Source organism: Neofelis nebulosa, chromosome 2 (genome assembly GCF_028018385.1).
Source record: "Neofelis nebulosa isolate mNeoNeb1 chromosome 2, mNeoNeb1.pri, whole genome shotgun sequence".
In the NCBI taxonomy this organism is placed as follows: Eukaryota; Metazoa; Chordata; class Mammalia; order Carnivora; family Felidae; genus Neofelis; species Neofelis nebulosa.
In genome coordinates this window covers 82,247,885-82,261,570 of record NC_080783.1, presented here as the reverse complement: position 1 = coordinate 82,261,570, position 13,686 = coordinate 82,247,885, and the positions used below count along the sequence as shown (strand labels likewise).

Sequence of the window (13,686 nt, the reverse complement as noted above, 5' to 3'; positions counted from 1 at the left end):
AGAAGGTTAGGTAAGTTGCCCAGGGTCACGTGGATAAAAGGTCCACCACCTGCCGCATCCATGAGCTCCGTGATGTAAAGCAAACGAACATGGACTGAGACCAGCAAGGGGTGTGGAAATATGAAAAATGTCAGTTAGGATGGGAGAGGTTGTGGGTAACTTTCCTTTTACACTGGCGTTTTGTATAATGTGTATGTGATAAACTAGAGGAAAAAAGGAATCCCTTCTGGTACAATGCAGCCTATTAGGAATTTTGGGGAGAAAACTTTTTTTTTTTTAAGATTGTTTGTTTGTTTGTTTGCTTAAGAGAGAAAGAGAACAAGTGAGGGAGGGGAAGATAGGGAGAAAGAGAATCCCCAGCAGGCTTCGTGCTGTCAGGGCAGAGCCTGACGTGGGGCTCAAACCCACAAACCATGAGATCATGACCTGAGCGGAAGTCAGATGCTTAACTGACTGAGCCACCCAGGTGGCACATGAGAAAACTTTTTTTTTTAATGTTTGTTTGTTTGTTTAGAGAGAGTCCAAGCAGGGGAGGGGCAGAGAGAGAAGGAGACAGAGGATTTGAAGCAGGTCTGCACTGACACCAGAGAGCCTGACGTAGGGCTCAACCTCAAACCATGGAATCATGGCCTGTGCCAAAGGACCTTACCCATGAGAAAGCTTTTTAACTTTTGTTTTTGAGGGGAGAGAAAAAGTGCTATTTAGAACTCAGCAAATGAGTAGGCTTTGTTCTAGTTTACATTTCATTGTTTGAGTTCCCGTCTCTGGCCCTTGGGATGCTCTTGAGACAGTTAAGGGGGTAGACACAGCTGGTGAGAAAGTCAGGGAAGTGTGGGAGCACTGTGGCCTTACCGGCGGACTCATAGAGCATGTATGGAAAGGTCTGGGTCATTGGGTCAACCAGATGTTGATGGTGTGGCACCAAATCCGTCACGAATTCACTGTTTCCCCCACCACCTAAGTGGCATTTTAACAATCTTCTCTTCCAGTCTCGAGAATTGCAGACTCTTCATAACCTCCGGAAACTCTTTGTCCAGGATCTGACTGCCCGGGTCAAGAAGGTGAGTTCTCTTTTGTGTGAACAGGACTGAGAAGAAAAGAAAAGATGGCCAGAAAGAATCATTTTCAGTTGAAACATCACTTCCTTAAATTGGGGCTGGTTATGCTTAAAAATGAATTACTTCAAGCCAGAGAATGTATTAAAAGAATGTACCAGAGGCAAAACAAAACAAACAAACAAACAAACCAAAACCAAAAAACCCAAAAAACTTGGGAATATTTTTCCATCTGATTTTTTTCTTCTTAGTAAAAGGAAGTTATAATCCTCTCCCTGGCCCTCATTTCAAACGAGCACATATTTACCTGGCCGCAGTGTGAGAGCTGCTGTGCATGATGCGGGGAAAATCCAGAGGGGTCTTGTCAGGCAGAGTTGCCCCAAAGCCCGGTGAGCAATGCCAGAAACCTGTAGCAATTGGAGGCGAGAGCACCCTGTTTGCCTGTGAGGAGGCCATGAGGGGCTAGATCAGAGTGTGTGGAGCACCCTGACGTGTGTCTAATTTGTTCTTCTCGACACCAGTGTAAGTGGTTCTTACTGTTCTCTTGTTAGTGGAGACAGGCTCCGAGGTTAAAGAACTTGCCCAAGGTCACACAGCTGGAAGAGCCGGAGGTAGGATCGAATCCAGCTCTGTGTGACTTCTGAATCTGGGCCTCTTTGATCCTCACACCTCACATGGCGATCTCGGGAAGTCACCGTATGGCAGATCCCACAGCAGCTCTTGGAAGTTTCAGGAAGGAGGGAGAGGTGGCAGCAGTGAGGGGACTGCTCTTTAAAAATGTTTAAACGTGATGGAAGAGGAGCAATGGGCCATATGCAGATGTGCAGTAGGACGAAAGGAAGGTGTATTTGAAAGTGTGTGTGTGCACGTGCGTCTGTGTGAAGGAGCCAAGGGAAAGAGGTGAAATATATAAGCAAAGAGGAAGTGATTCATGGGGTCAGATCTGAGAGGGACGGAATTAATAGCACAGATGGACATACTGGGCTTGGTATAAGGGGAAGGGATATAGTCTCCCAGAGAGGAGTAGTGGAGAAGTCAAGATGGGAGACATTTGCAGGAAAATGCATAACAGTGGAAAGATGCATCCAATGATGCATCGATCTTCTCAGTTTATGTGGAGGCTCAGTCCTCAATGGAGAAGGAAGGGAAGGAATGGTGAGGCCACAGAGCCTAGAGCAGGCGCCAGCAGCATGGAGCAATTTGTCAGGGATGAGTGAAAGGATTGCTGAGCAGCGGTGTGAGCGTCCAGCTGAGGCTCAGAGCATGAATCTGCCGTGGCCTCTGACAACTTGGTTCTAGCGAGTTTGGGGACCTGCAAATGAAAACAAAGAAAGACAGAGCCTGATAGGAGAGTCCAAGGGCTGAATGGCAGTGGTGGGGCGGGTAGGTAGTGACCACAGGCATCAAAATAGAAATGACTGTCACACCTGGACCAGGTAGGCAGGAGAGGCCAGAGAACAGGGGACAGAAAAGGAGACTAGAGAGCTTAGGCAAGATCTGAAAAGGCTTAGTCAGAGGGAGGAGGGGGTCCAAGGAAGCTTAAGATCAGACTTCCCTGATTTCATGATGTAAAACTCTCGAGGAAGGACCTAGTTTTATTAGACCAGTGACTCTCCAAGTGTGATCATCTGGCCAGCAGCCTTGGCATCACCAGGATGCTTGCTAGATTCTCAGGTTCTCAGACGCACCTCAGGTCCACTGAAGCAGAGACTGGGGCTGGGGCATAGCAATCTGAGTTTTAATAAACCCAATCTGAGTTTAATTTCCCTCTGGGTGAAATTTGAGCACCTTGGATGTAGATGGAAGAGACACGGGTCTGAGATGCATGTACAGCTGTTACCTCTCAGAAGAAGGAGGGATGGTGGTCTTGTCCATCATCAGATGGCACAAGCATGTCTCACCATTTTGGGCTCCAAGATGTGCTTATGCATGTGTTCCTCAACTTATCTGACCACTGAGCGTGGCCCTGCCGGGAGGGAGGTTTCTGTCAATCTTAAGATCTGTTGAATTTCCAGAGTTTTTCTGGCAACACCGTGCTCAGATGCCATGACTAGTTTGAAGTAGATTCATTAAGTAATTTCATGGAATCGGAAGCTCAGGCGATAAGCACAGGCCATTGAGACTTCCCAGCAGGACCACATGCAATTGCCCTCAGCTTGCTGACTTATCTCAGTTGGGATATTTGAAATTAAATTTCGGTCTTGGGTTTATATTTTCATACTGCTTCTTCTTATGAGTTTTGGAACAGTTCTTTTGAAAAAGAAAAGTCTATTTGCTCACCTGCAAGAGAGAGGTGAATCTCACAGGGCTAATCTGTATCTTTCAAAGGAAGATTGGAGGTTTTGTTTTGTTTTGTTTCGTTTTTCAGTTCTCTAAAATATAACACTCGTGAAACCCTTGACACGGAGCAAGGAAATTAATTGGGAAGGTCATTGAGTCTCAACTTTCAGAACCTCTTTTTATTTTCACTTTCAGAACAACCTTTGGTGGGATTGGGGTTGTTTTTTTGTTTTTTGTTTTCTTTAAAGAAGATTTAGAGTGTTGTCCACCTTATGCTGGGGCTGCGGGCGGGCAGCGTGCTGGCCTGCCTGCTGACCCCTCATGTTGGTGCAGAGTGTAGAGCTGGACAACGATGATGGAGGGGGCAGTGCTGCCCAGAAGCAGAAAATTTCCTTCCTGGAAAATAACCTGGAGCAGCTCACGAAGGTTCACAAACAGGTAGGAGAGTTGTGCCAGCTTCCTTCTGCTTCTCATATTCTTCTGGAAAGAAGTCCCGTATTCTCCTGGAAAGATGTGGCCGCAGTTCTGGGAGAAGGCTCTGACATCGAAGGCTAAGGGACTCTGTCACCACAAGACATTAGTGCCAGACTTGAAGTCCTTTAGTCTTCAGTGGCTTCCCTTATATATAAAATTCTTTTGTCAAAGGCAAATGGAAGGAATTGAGTTTGAGCTCTTGGGCTTTGGGAGGTGGGGTGTTCAGAACCCTATCTTTCTATCCTGTCTCCAGTCCCAGCGTTGGACCTACAGGCTGCACAGAATGTCAAGTGAATGCCATGGAGCTTGTTCAGGCCCCTTGTTTTTTTACAGATGAGGAAAGAGACTAGGACTAGAAGTAACTTAATTCATTTTCTCTCTGCTCTGTCACCCTATTTATTGAGCACCCTGTCAGGTTCTTACGATGCTCTGGACTTTGTCTAGAGGGACAGCAAAGTTCACGGCCAAGCCTACTGGTGATCTAGGCGGTTGTCTTCTTTCTGTATAAATGCTGGAATGTTCATATTTTTCCTAAATCCTAAAGATTTGGGCTATGATAAAAACAGTCCAACTTGTTAGATCACATGGATAAGGTGATGTCATCTCTCTTTGACTTAAGTCCTCTTTGATATTACTGATGGTGGCATTTTTCCCCAAATGGAGGACGGCAGACTCAACATGGTTGAAGTCACTCATGCAAATTGTTGATGAGAAATATAAAAGCAGAAACTGCAAGGGAATTTGAAATAGGGCTCTGAGATTAATTATTTTATTTATGAATTCAATGAATAGATTTTAAAAATCTACTCTGGAGCTGCTGGTTTGCCTATGGGGTTAAAGAATGCAGGTGTGGACTCGGGATAGGTAACCTTCGTTAGCACTTTCTGATTTTCTAAACTTTTCTTGATCCACTGGGATTCCCACAATGGTCCTGTTATATGCTATCCTTTTTTATGGGTGAGAAACCTGAGGCTTGTGGTGGTTGGATGACTTACCAAGTCTAATGTCAGGAAATAATAGAGCTGACTCTTGAACCTTTTCTTCACCTGGGGCCAAACCTGTTGCTTCTTTTTGTTTTCCTTCATTATCTTTTTATTTTAAAAAAAATTGTATGTATTTATTTTTTTTAATTCCAGTATACTTAATACAGTGCTCTGTTACTTCCAGGTGTCCAGTATATCAGTTCAGCAATTCTATACATTACTCAGTGCTCCTCACGATAAGTGTATTCTCAATCCCCTTTACCTGTCTCACCCATCCCCCTACCCACCTGCCCTCTGTCAACCACCAGTCTATGGCCACACCACCCCACACGCGCCCAGTCTCACCTGTTGCTTCTTAATTGAGGGTCTTAGGTAATGAAAAAATGAGCAGTACCCCTGAGTTACCTGTTAGCCTTTGGATATGTTGCTAAGTGGGTCCAAACCACATGCTGGTGTAGACAACATGTCCTGCAGGGAGGAGCCCTTCAGGGAGCTCTAGAACATGCATGCCTTTCACCGGTGCTTTTGAACTTGCTTTGTTTACATTTCTCAGCTTCCATATGCTAGCATCTGACTAGTCAATTTTCCTTACATTAGTTCCCCCACCCACTCAAACAAAAGAGAAAGTAAATCCTGCCCAAGTCTGAAAGCTTCCTGTGCCTGGAAATGGCTTTTAATTTCATCCTACACCCCCTCCCCACTTCCTTGCACCCATGAACCGTGTGTAGCAAATTGGAGTCCCAGAGTATGGGATCTTGATTTTCCGTCGGTGCTGCCAGCATTTGTGGTCACATGGACTTTCCAAGATGACCTAGCGGGCTGGTTGTTTGGCTGCAGAGACTGCTTCTAGCTCCCCTTGTATCACTGTCTGCCCCTCCTGCCGGCCCCCTCGCCTCCCCGGTAAGTCACCCCTATCCCTTCCCACCGCAGCTGGTCCGGGACAATGCAGACCTGCGCTGTGAGCTGCCCAAGCTGGAGAAGCGGCTGCGTGCCACGGCGGAGCGTGTCAAGGCCCTGGAGAGTGCGTTGAAGGAGGCCAAGGAGAACGCCATGCGGGACCGCAAGCGCTACCAGCAGGAGGTGGATCGCATCAAGGAGGCTGTTCGAGCCAAGAATATGGCCAGGAGGGCCCACTCAGCCCAGATTGGTATGTGTGCCTCTCACCAGGGCCCTTGATGGAAGGCAGGACTCTGCAGCCCAGGAGCACTGATGATGCTCCGAGGCAGCGATGGAGCTCTGGGCTGTCTGTCTGGAACATCTGAAAGGCTGTGGTCAGGCATGCAGGACCTAGGCTAGCTGGCACCTCCCGGCACCTGCGTTCATCCGGGGAGGATGGGTATGTCAGGCACCTACTGAGAGATTGCCACGTACATTGTGGTCTTCAAAGCTGCTGAGCTGAGCAGAGAAGGTGGCCAGCCTAGGCTGTCGGTAAAGGTTTGTGGCTGTAAACAGAGGTACTTTCTCAGAAGTCCTGCAATGTATGGCTATTTCTCAGCAAAGCCCAAAGGCCCTATAGCAGGTGGGCCCATGAAGGGGCCCTATGGAGCCAGAAGCCTCAAGGAAAGCCACTTGCAAGGGCAGGTTTGGAAGTTCCCTGGAGAGAGCCAGGCCTGGCATCGGTGAGCTGGCTATGGTTCCAAACTGGGGAAGGGGCCTGGACATCCAGCCCCTCCCGGGCTTGGGTTTGGGTATTTTGCCCATGCAGGGAAGAGGATGTAGCTGCTAAGTCATAGTTCCCAGGATAGAGCCGCAGGCATAAACCGGATTTAGGGATGTGCTCTAGAGAGCTTTTTTCTTCCATTGAAATGCCTCCAATAACATGTGATATTATTTCCCATCAGATATTGCCGTGCAGCTGTTTTGCACACCAACTTCATGTTTCTAGTTTTAAGATCATACCTTAGATTAGTGTTTTATTGCTTTTCTTGGACCTTACGCTCTTTGTAAATCTGGAAACTATGGATCTTGTCGCCAGAGAAGTGCATCATAGGCAGATTTCTGCATCAAGTTTCAGGGGCTGCCCAGATGCCCTTAAAACCCCAGGGGTGCCTACGGATCTGCCGCAGATAAAATGGAAAGTCCTTCTAAGTTTCCTCAGCCATAATTAACATAATTGATACATAAATTCTCTCCGTCCCCTAACCATCTGGTGCCCTGAATTAGTTAACTGCACTATCAAGAGAGCAAACATCCTCTTTTCAGAAAGCTCTGGTGATTGATAAGGACTGTAATGATACAAATTGTAGGTCTCGGTTTTCACATGTGACCCGCAGGCATCTGGGTATGGCTGTTTAAGCCTAATCTGAACGTTCTGTCCTTTCTGTCGAATACAGCCAAGCCCATCCGCCCTGGACACTACCCAGCATCATCTCCAACGGCCGTCCACGCCATCCGAGGGGGAGGAGGAGGCTCTTCAAACTCCACTCATTACCAGAAATAAATGCGAAGTGAGTCCCTGGTGTCGGGTGGTTTCTGTTTGGGGCAGATCCGTGCCCCTGCCTGGCTCCCAGCAACATCCATGTGCACCTGTGATAGTGAGAGGCTCAGCTCTCCTGGAGCAGACCCTAGGGATGCAGCTTACCTGCCCTCACCTCAGCCCGGAGCCTCAGGGTCTTCTTAGCTAGGGCCACCTGGTGCCGGGGACCCTCTGGGGATAGACAAGGGTGTGGTGAATGATTCACCTGAGCTTTCTTTTGTCTGTGGGGTTTCCCTGTGCAGCTGGCATCCAAAAGGGCAGTACCTGTTTGTCAGCTGCTTTTGCCTAGAGCAGACAGATGTGGGTGGTTGCTTCAAGTTACAGGAGCTGAATATAAAGAAAGAGCCAGATACAGAAAGTCTATTTTTATAATTGCTATCTGAACTCAACAAATAGGGTTTTTAAGAGTGTGCTAATTTATAGCTAGGTAGATCCAGACCACTTTTTTCTTTGAGACAGTGGTCTAGAAATTTCTCTGCCTACAATCCACATGCTTGATATTGCTCTAGCAGCAAACAAACAAACAAACAAGAAGTGATATGCTTTGGAAAAGAGAAGGAGAGACCTTGTCTTTTTGTACTTGAGGTAGAGGAAAGAGGTCATGGGTGGGGCTGGGCGGACAGACAGCTGGGTGGCCAGAAAAGCATTTAGGAAAACTCTTTAAACCTGTAACCTCTGGATAGAAGAGAGTATCTCCAAATGTTGCCCTTGGATTCTGAGCCCTCACTAAGGAAGCTGGCTTGATAAGCCACCATGATCAAGGGCGACTCAGGGGAGCATTGAGTCCTCTCCAGCTCTTTTTGGATCAAGGTGAAGAAAGTGAATGTATGGGGCTGGAGCCCTCTCTCAGGTGATACGATAGCATTGCTAAGCCTCATGCAACAACTTCCAAGGAAGGGGTTTGGTGGCTGCACCCGGAGCTTTCTCCTGCGCCGCCCCAGGCAGCATGCCAAGGAGCAGGACAGGCACTGGTCAGATGAGGGAAAGGGAGGGAAGGCCGAGGGGGCCCGTGGGCGGGCAACATGTCCACCACCATCTGCCATACCCTAAAAGGTGGATGGGAAGTGGTCTTGGCAGTGGGCCATCCCATTCAGATCCGATCACTTTCAATCACAGATAAAATAAAATCGGGTGTTATAAAATTGCTTTTGACTGCATGTTCCTGGTGTTGTAGTTGGCACTTGAAGGGAGCTATAAGACCACATTAGGCAGCTTGGAATAGAAAAGCTAAAGTGTGGTTCTGGAACTTGGGTGCGTGGGAGGGTGTCAGTATCACCTGGTCCCCAGGGACCTAGGCATCTTGAAGGAGCATAGGGCCTGGGCCTTTGTATGTTTACCAAGTACCCCAACTGATTTTGTTAGCCACCAAAGTTTGAGAACTCCTATCCTGAAGTAACCGTGGCTTACATACAGGATGGAAGTTAATTTCTCTGTCACGTTAAGAAAATTTGAGGGCGGCCTGTCAGAGGCTGGTAAGGGAACTCTACCGTGACTACAGAAAGCTCGCCTTTTAAATTTAGACTCACTGTCCTCAGAAGTACCCTCCTCCCTCAGGGTCACCTGGTCCAGCTCTCAGGCCTACATGCCATGGTTAGCAAGCAGAGAGGAAGCTGGGAAGAGGCAGAAGCAGCCCTCCTAGCCGAGTCCTCTTCCTTTACTAGCCTTCCTGAAGTCTGCATTGTACTAATGCCTGCATCCCTCTGGCCGGAACTGAGGCACACGGCCATGTGCAGTGGCAAGAGGCCTGGAAAAGGGTAATTTTTGAGGTGGCACGTCACTCACTGCCCCATGTAAGAGTAGTGTTGTGTACCTGAGGACAGGGCAGTGGATGTTGGGTGAGCAACCAGAACCTGCATTTATTGAGCAGCTACTATGCAGCAGTGCTGTGCTGCATGTAATATCTACATTACATTACATTACCCCATGGCATGTAAGCACAGAGTTGGGGTGCCTGGGTGGCTCAGTCGGTTCAGTGTCCCGCTTCGGCTCAGGTCATGATCTCGCGGTTCGTGAGTTCAAGCCCCGCGTTGGGCTCTGTGCTGACAGCTCGGAGCCTGGAGCCTGCTTCAGATTCTGTGTCTTCCTCTCTCTCTGCTCCTCCCCTGCTCACGCTCTGTCTCTCTCTCAACAATAAATAAACACTAAAAAACTTTTTAAAAATGTAAGTATAGAGAGGGATATGTGCTTGGGTCCCAGCCACCTCTTAATAAATATACTGGCTCAGAGATTCTGGAGTCCAGATCCGGTGCAATGGACAGCCACTTGCCTCGTGCAGTCCCGTAAAGGTTCATCAGACCCATGTTTTGGGGAAGGTACGTACAAGCAGATGTTCTCTCTTATGCTTGCGATTGAGAAGCGGTAGGCCCGGTAACACTTTGAGGACTTTTGAACTAATAGCACTGTCCTCGCCCTTCCTGGTGATTCATCGCCTTCTGTAACTCAAATTGTTGTAGGCGAATTTGATTATTTCATCTGCAGCTGGAACCTTCTTAACCAACTCTGTCTGTACCTACGACTCCTGTAGCTGGGTACTTTCTCCACATCACAAAACAGGTAGGCCCCCTTCCAGGTTATCAGGATGTTGGTGTGGTAGAGGGGCCTGGCTTTGGACAAGAGACTTGGGTCAAACGTTAGGTCTTCTACTTTCTCCTTTTTTTTTTTTTTTTTTTAAGGTTTATGCATTTATTTGGGGGTGGGATGGAGGGGCAGAGAGAGTAAAGAGAGAATCCCAAGCAGGTTCCACACTGTCAATGCAGAGTCCAGTGTGGGGCTCAGACTCAGGAACCATGAGATCATGACCTGAGCCAAAATTCAGAGTTGGACGTTTAACAATGACCGAGCCACCCAGGTCTCCTATTTTCTTTACGTTACTTCCGCTCAGTAACCCTCAGTTGATTTGGTTTCTTCGTCTATGAAATGGGAAGAATCCTTTCCCTGGATCGTTGGTCTTGAAATGAGGACAAAATGAGGTCACGTTTCTTAAGCTGCTTGACATACAGCACGTGCTGAATAAAAATGTCAGCTGTAGTGTGGAGTAGCAAGCAGTGCATACGTGGGCACAGCAGGTGGTTGATGAGTGTTGGTCTGTCATCTCCAAGTCATGTAGTTGTTACAAAATAGTTTTTAGTCTCTCTCTGGCCCCAGGTTCTTTTTTTTTTTTTTTTTTAAATATAGTTATTTATTGGGGCCCCTGGGTGGCTCAGTCGGTTAAAGGTCCGACTTGGGCTCAGGTCACGATCTCGCGGTTCATGAGTTTGAGCCCCGCGTCAGGCTCTGTGCTGATGGCTCAGAGCCTGGAGCCTGCTTCGGATTCTGTCTCCCTCTCTCTCTGCCCCTCCCCTGCTCACGCTCTGTCTCTCTCTCTGTCTCTCAATAATAAATAAACGTTAAAAAGTTAAAAAAAAATAATATAGTTCTTTATTTTTGAGAGACAGAGACAGGAGCAAGCAGGGGAGGGGCAGAGAGAGAAGGGGAGACACAGAATCTGAAGCAGACTCCAGGCTCTGCGCAAGCTGTCAGAACAGAGCCCAACGTGGGGCTCGAACCCATGAACCGCAAAATCATGACCTGAGCTGAAGTTGGACGCTAAACCGACTGAGCCACCCAGGCACCCCACCCAGGCCCCAAGTTCTGACTGCTAAGTGGGGAAGGCCCATGAGTCAGCATCCTATTTGGTGCTCTGACCAGATGTAAGGTGTTTTAAAGATATTCTCATTTATTCATCTAAAGGTTATGAATAAGAACATTGACTATTTTTTTTTTTCAACGTTTTTTATTTATTTTTGGGACAGAGAGAGACAGAGCATGAACAGGGGAGGGGCAGAGAGAGAGGGAGGCACAGAAGCGGAAACAGGCTCCAGGCTCTGAGCCATCAGCCCAGAGCCTGACGCGGGGCTCGAACTCACGGACTGCGAGATCGTGACCTGGCTGAAGTCGGACGCTTAACCGACTGCGCCACCCAGGCGCCCCGAACATTGAATATTTTTAAGAAAATGACTGGGCATTTGTCAGGAGAGGTTAAAAAAAAAGGATAGTGACCAATGGAGTGGGAAATTATACTTGGAAGTAAGAAAATGCAAAATCATTTTTTAAAAACCTAATTGCAAATGTGGAATTCATTGCTTAGTTGGGATCAAAACATTTTGAGATGATCTTTCCTGATCTTTGGGATGCTCATCCCAAAGTGTGTCTGTCCTACGTAGAAATGATCTCAGGTGCTGACTCTTCCCAGCCCTCTTGCTAAAGCCACCACAGCCTTTCATCCGGGTATCTCTGGGGTTTCCTTCTGCTTCATTTCAGGTTTCAAGGAATATAGTCACAATGAGTATTTTGGTTTATGCCCAAAGTGTAAGAGCAACTAAAGATGCCAACATGTAGAAATCAGAACTCGGGATAATCTGGCTTTTATCTTAGCTAGTTCAAATCCAGGGGGGCAGCCTAGGGGAGGGGACATCTTTTTCAAACCACAAAACAGGACATGGAATCCGGGGATGGCTGGACATGCATGGGTTCAAGCCCTGGCCTTGGCTTTATTTCCACGTGATGTTGGTAAGTTACTTGATATCTTTCAGCCTCAATTTCATCATCTGCAAAATGGGATCAGGCATGGAGAACCTGTTCCGTACTTGGTTTTACAACGTCTTGTACAGTGTTACTCTTTTTTTGCAGGGAGATAGTGAATAAACGAGATAACTTCAAATAGTGGTAAGGTTCTGAAGAAAATAAGAGCAGGTTAATGAAATGGGGACACTTATTTAGAAGAGGGGGTGACATTTGAGCAGAGCACTGACTGAGGACAATTACCAGCCACACAGTGACTGGGGAAGAGTGGCACAGCCACTGGCTGGAAGGTGAGAATGGCTGGCGTATTGGGGAACCTTGGGAAGCCTGATGGGGCTGGAGCGCAGAGAATGTGGAGACCTTCATAATCAGGGTTTGTTGGGGAAGAAGGTAGTGGACAGATAAATGAGGCCTTAGAAGCCAGGCTGGCAGCTCAGGGTGCAGTCAGAGTGTGCAAGGCCTCTGGGGCCTTTGGGTCTGGGAGTAGTGGGGCCTGGTTTGTGACTGGCAAAGGCCACCCTGTGCTGGACCCCTGGGAAAGGATGGGGTGGCTGAGAGCCAGAGCAGGGCTCCCCTAGAGGCCACTGCGGGAGAAGTGATAACATAGGAGACCCCAGAATTACAGATACAGAGTACTGGCTACCGAGAGGTGCTGCCATCCGGAGCATATGTGGAGGTGATGAGAAGGCAGAGCAGAAAGGACAGTTGCTGGTAGGTGGTAGTTGGGGTGGCAGGGATGTGGAATGGGTCTCATCTCTGCCTGCTTTCTCTCGCAGGAAGCCAGGTTATCAGCTGAGGGAGGCAGGGAAATGGGGTTGTGGGCGGGAGAAGAGAGAAGGTGTGAAATAGACTTCTGAGGCAGTCCTGAGTGTTTATGCATGGCCCACACTTAATGTGGACACCTTTTAAATACTTGTCCGGCTCCTTAGTTCCGAGCTTCCTGGATTGGGCTTCCTTTCCTGGCAGTGCTTTGCCAAGCCATTGAGCGCTTGTTCCAATGTGTCCACCAGATGGCGCCAGTGGGGCACTGCTGATACCTTGGCCCTTTTCTAAAAGGCTTCCAGGCAAAATGGTCTTCCTTTCCCTTTCCTATATTAAGACCACTATTTCTCAGATTTGAATGGCAAATAGAGTACTTTTAAGGGGATAAAGTTCTCACATATTTGCTAGAGTTTAAGTTGTTTTATTATAGTTAAGTATTAGCAAATTTAAAACAGTATATACTCTTGTACTTAGTCTTATGCAGCTATCAAGTCAAAACAGATTTAGGAGTTAGATTGAAATGAAGCACAAATCAAAAATCCAAATCACCAGCCTTAACATAATGCAATGAAAGATGGTCTTTTGCTGAAAATAAAGAGCTGGGTGCAATGCGACTCTGGTATGCATTGCTTCCAGAGGAGTTTGGCTTGTCCAAGTTACTTCCGTGTGTCATGACATGACTCACTTCTTTTACCCCCTTTCTGTGCTAACACCACTCTAGAGGGGTGCCTGCTGGCTCAGTTGGTAGAGCATGTGACTCTTGATCTTGGGGTTGTAAGTTCAAGCCCCACATTGGGTATAGAGATTACTTAAAAATAAAGTCTTGGGACACCTGGGTGGCTCAGTTGGTTAAGCACCCGACTCTGGATTTCCGCTCAGGTCATGATCTCACGGTTCTGGAGTTTAAGCCCCGTCTCAGGCTCTGCGCTGAAGGCATGGAGCCTGCTTGGGTTCTTTCTCTCTGCCTGTACCTGGCTGAAGCTTGCACTCTCTCTCAAAATAAATAAATAAACTTACAATAAGTAAATAAATAAATAAAGTCTGAAAGAAAGAATGAAAGAAGGAAAGAAAAGAAAAGAAAAAGAGGAAAAAAAAA

General features: G+C 47.4%; 1 protein-coding gene across 1 annotated transcript in view; it reads left to right on the top strand.

The window, feature by feature from the left end:
- KIF5C (kinesin family member 5C) overlaps positions 1-13,686 on the top strand; it is a 162,754-nt gene that overhangs the window by 130,589 nt on the left and 18,479 nt on the right. The window contains exons 22-25 of the mRNA XM_058715342.1: positions 990-1,061; positions 3,669-3,773; positions 5,723-5,939; positions 7,126-7,239. Of these exons, the coding sequence (XP_058571325.1) occupies positions 990-1,061; positions 3,669-3,773; positions 5,723-5,939; positions 7,126-7,232 (501 nt within the window). The 3' untranslated portion in view covers positions 7,233-7,239. The remainder of the gene's footprint in view (positions 1-989; positions 1,062-3,668; positions 3,774-5,722; positions 5,940-7,125; positions 7,240-13,686) is intronic.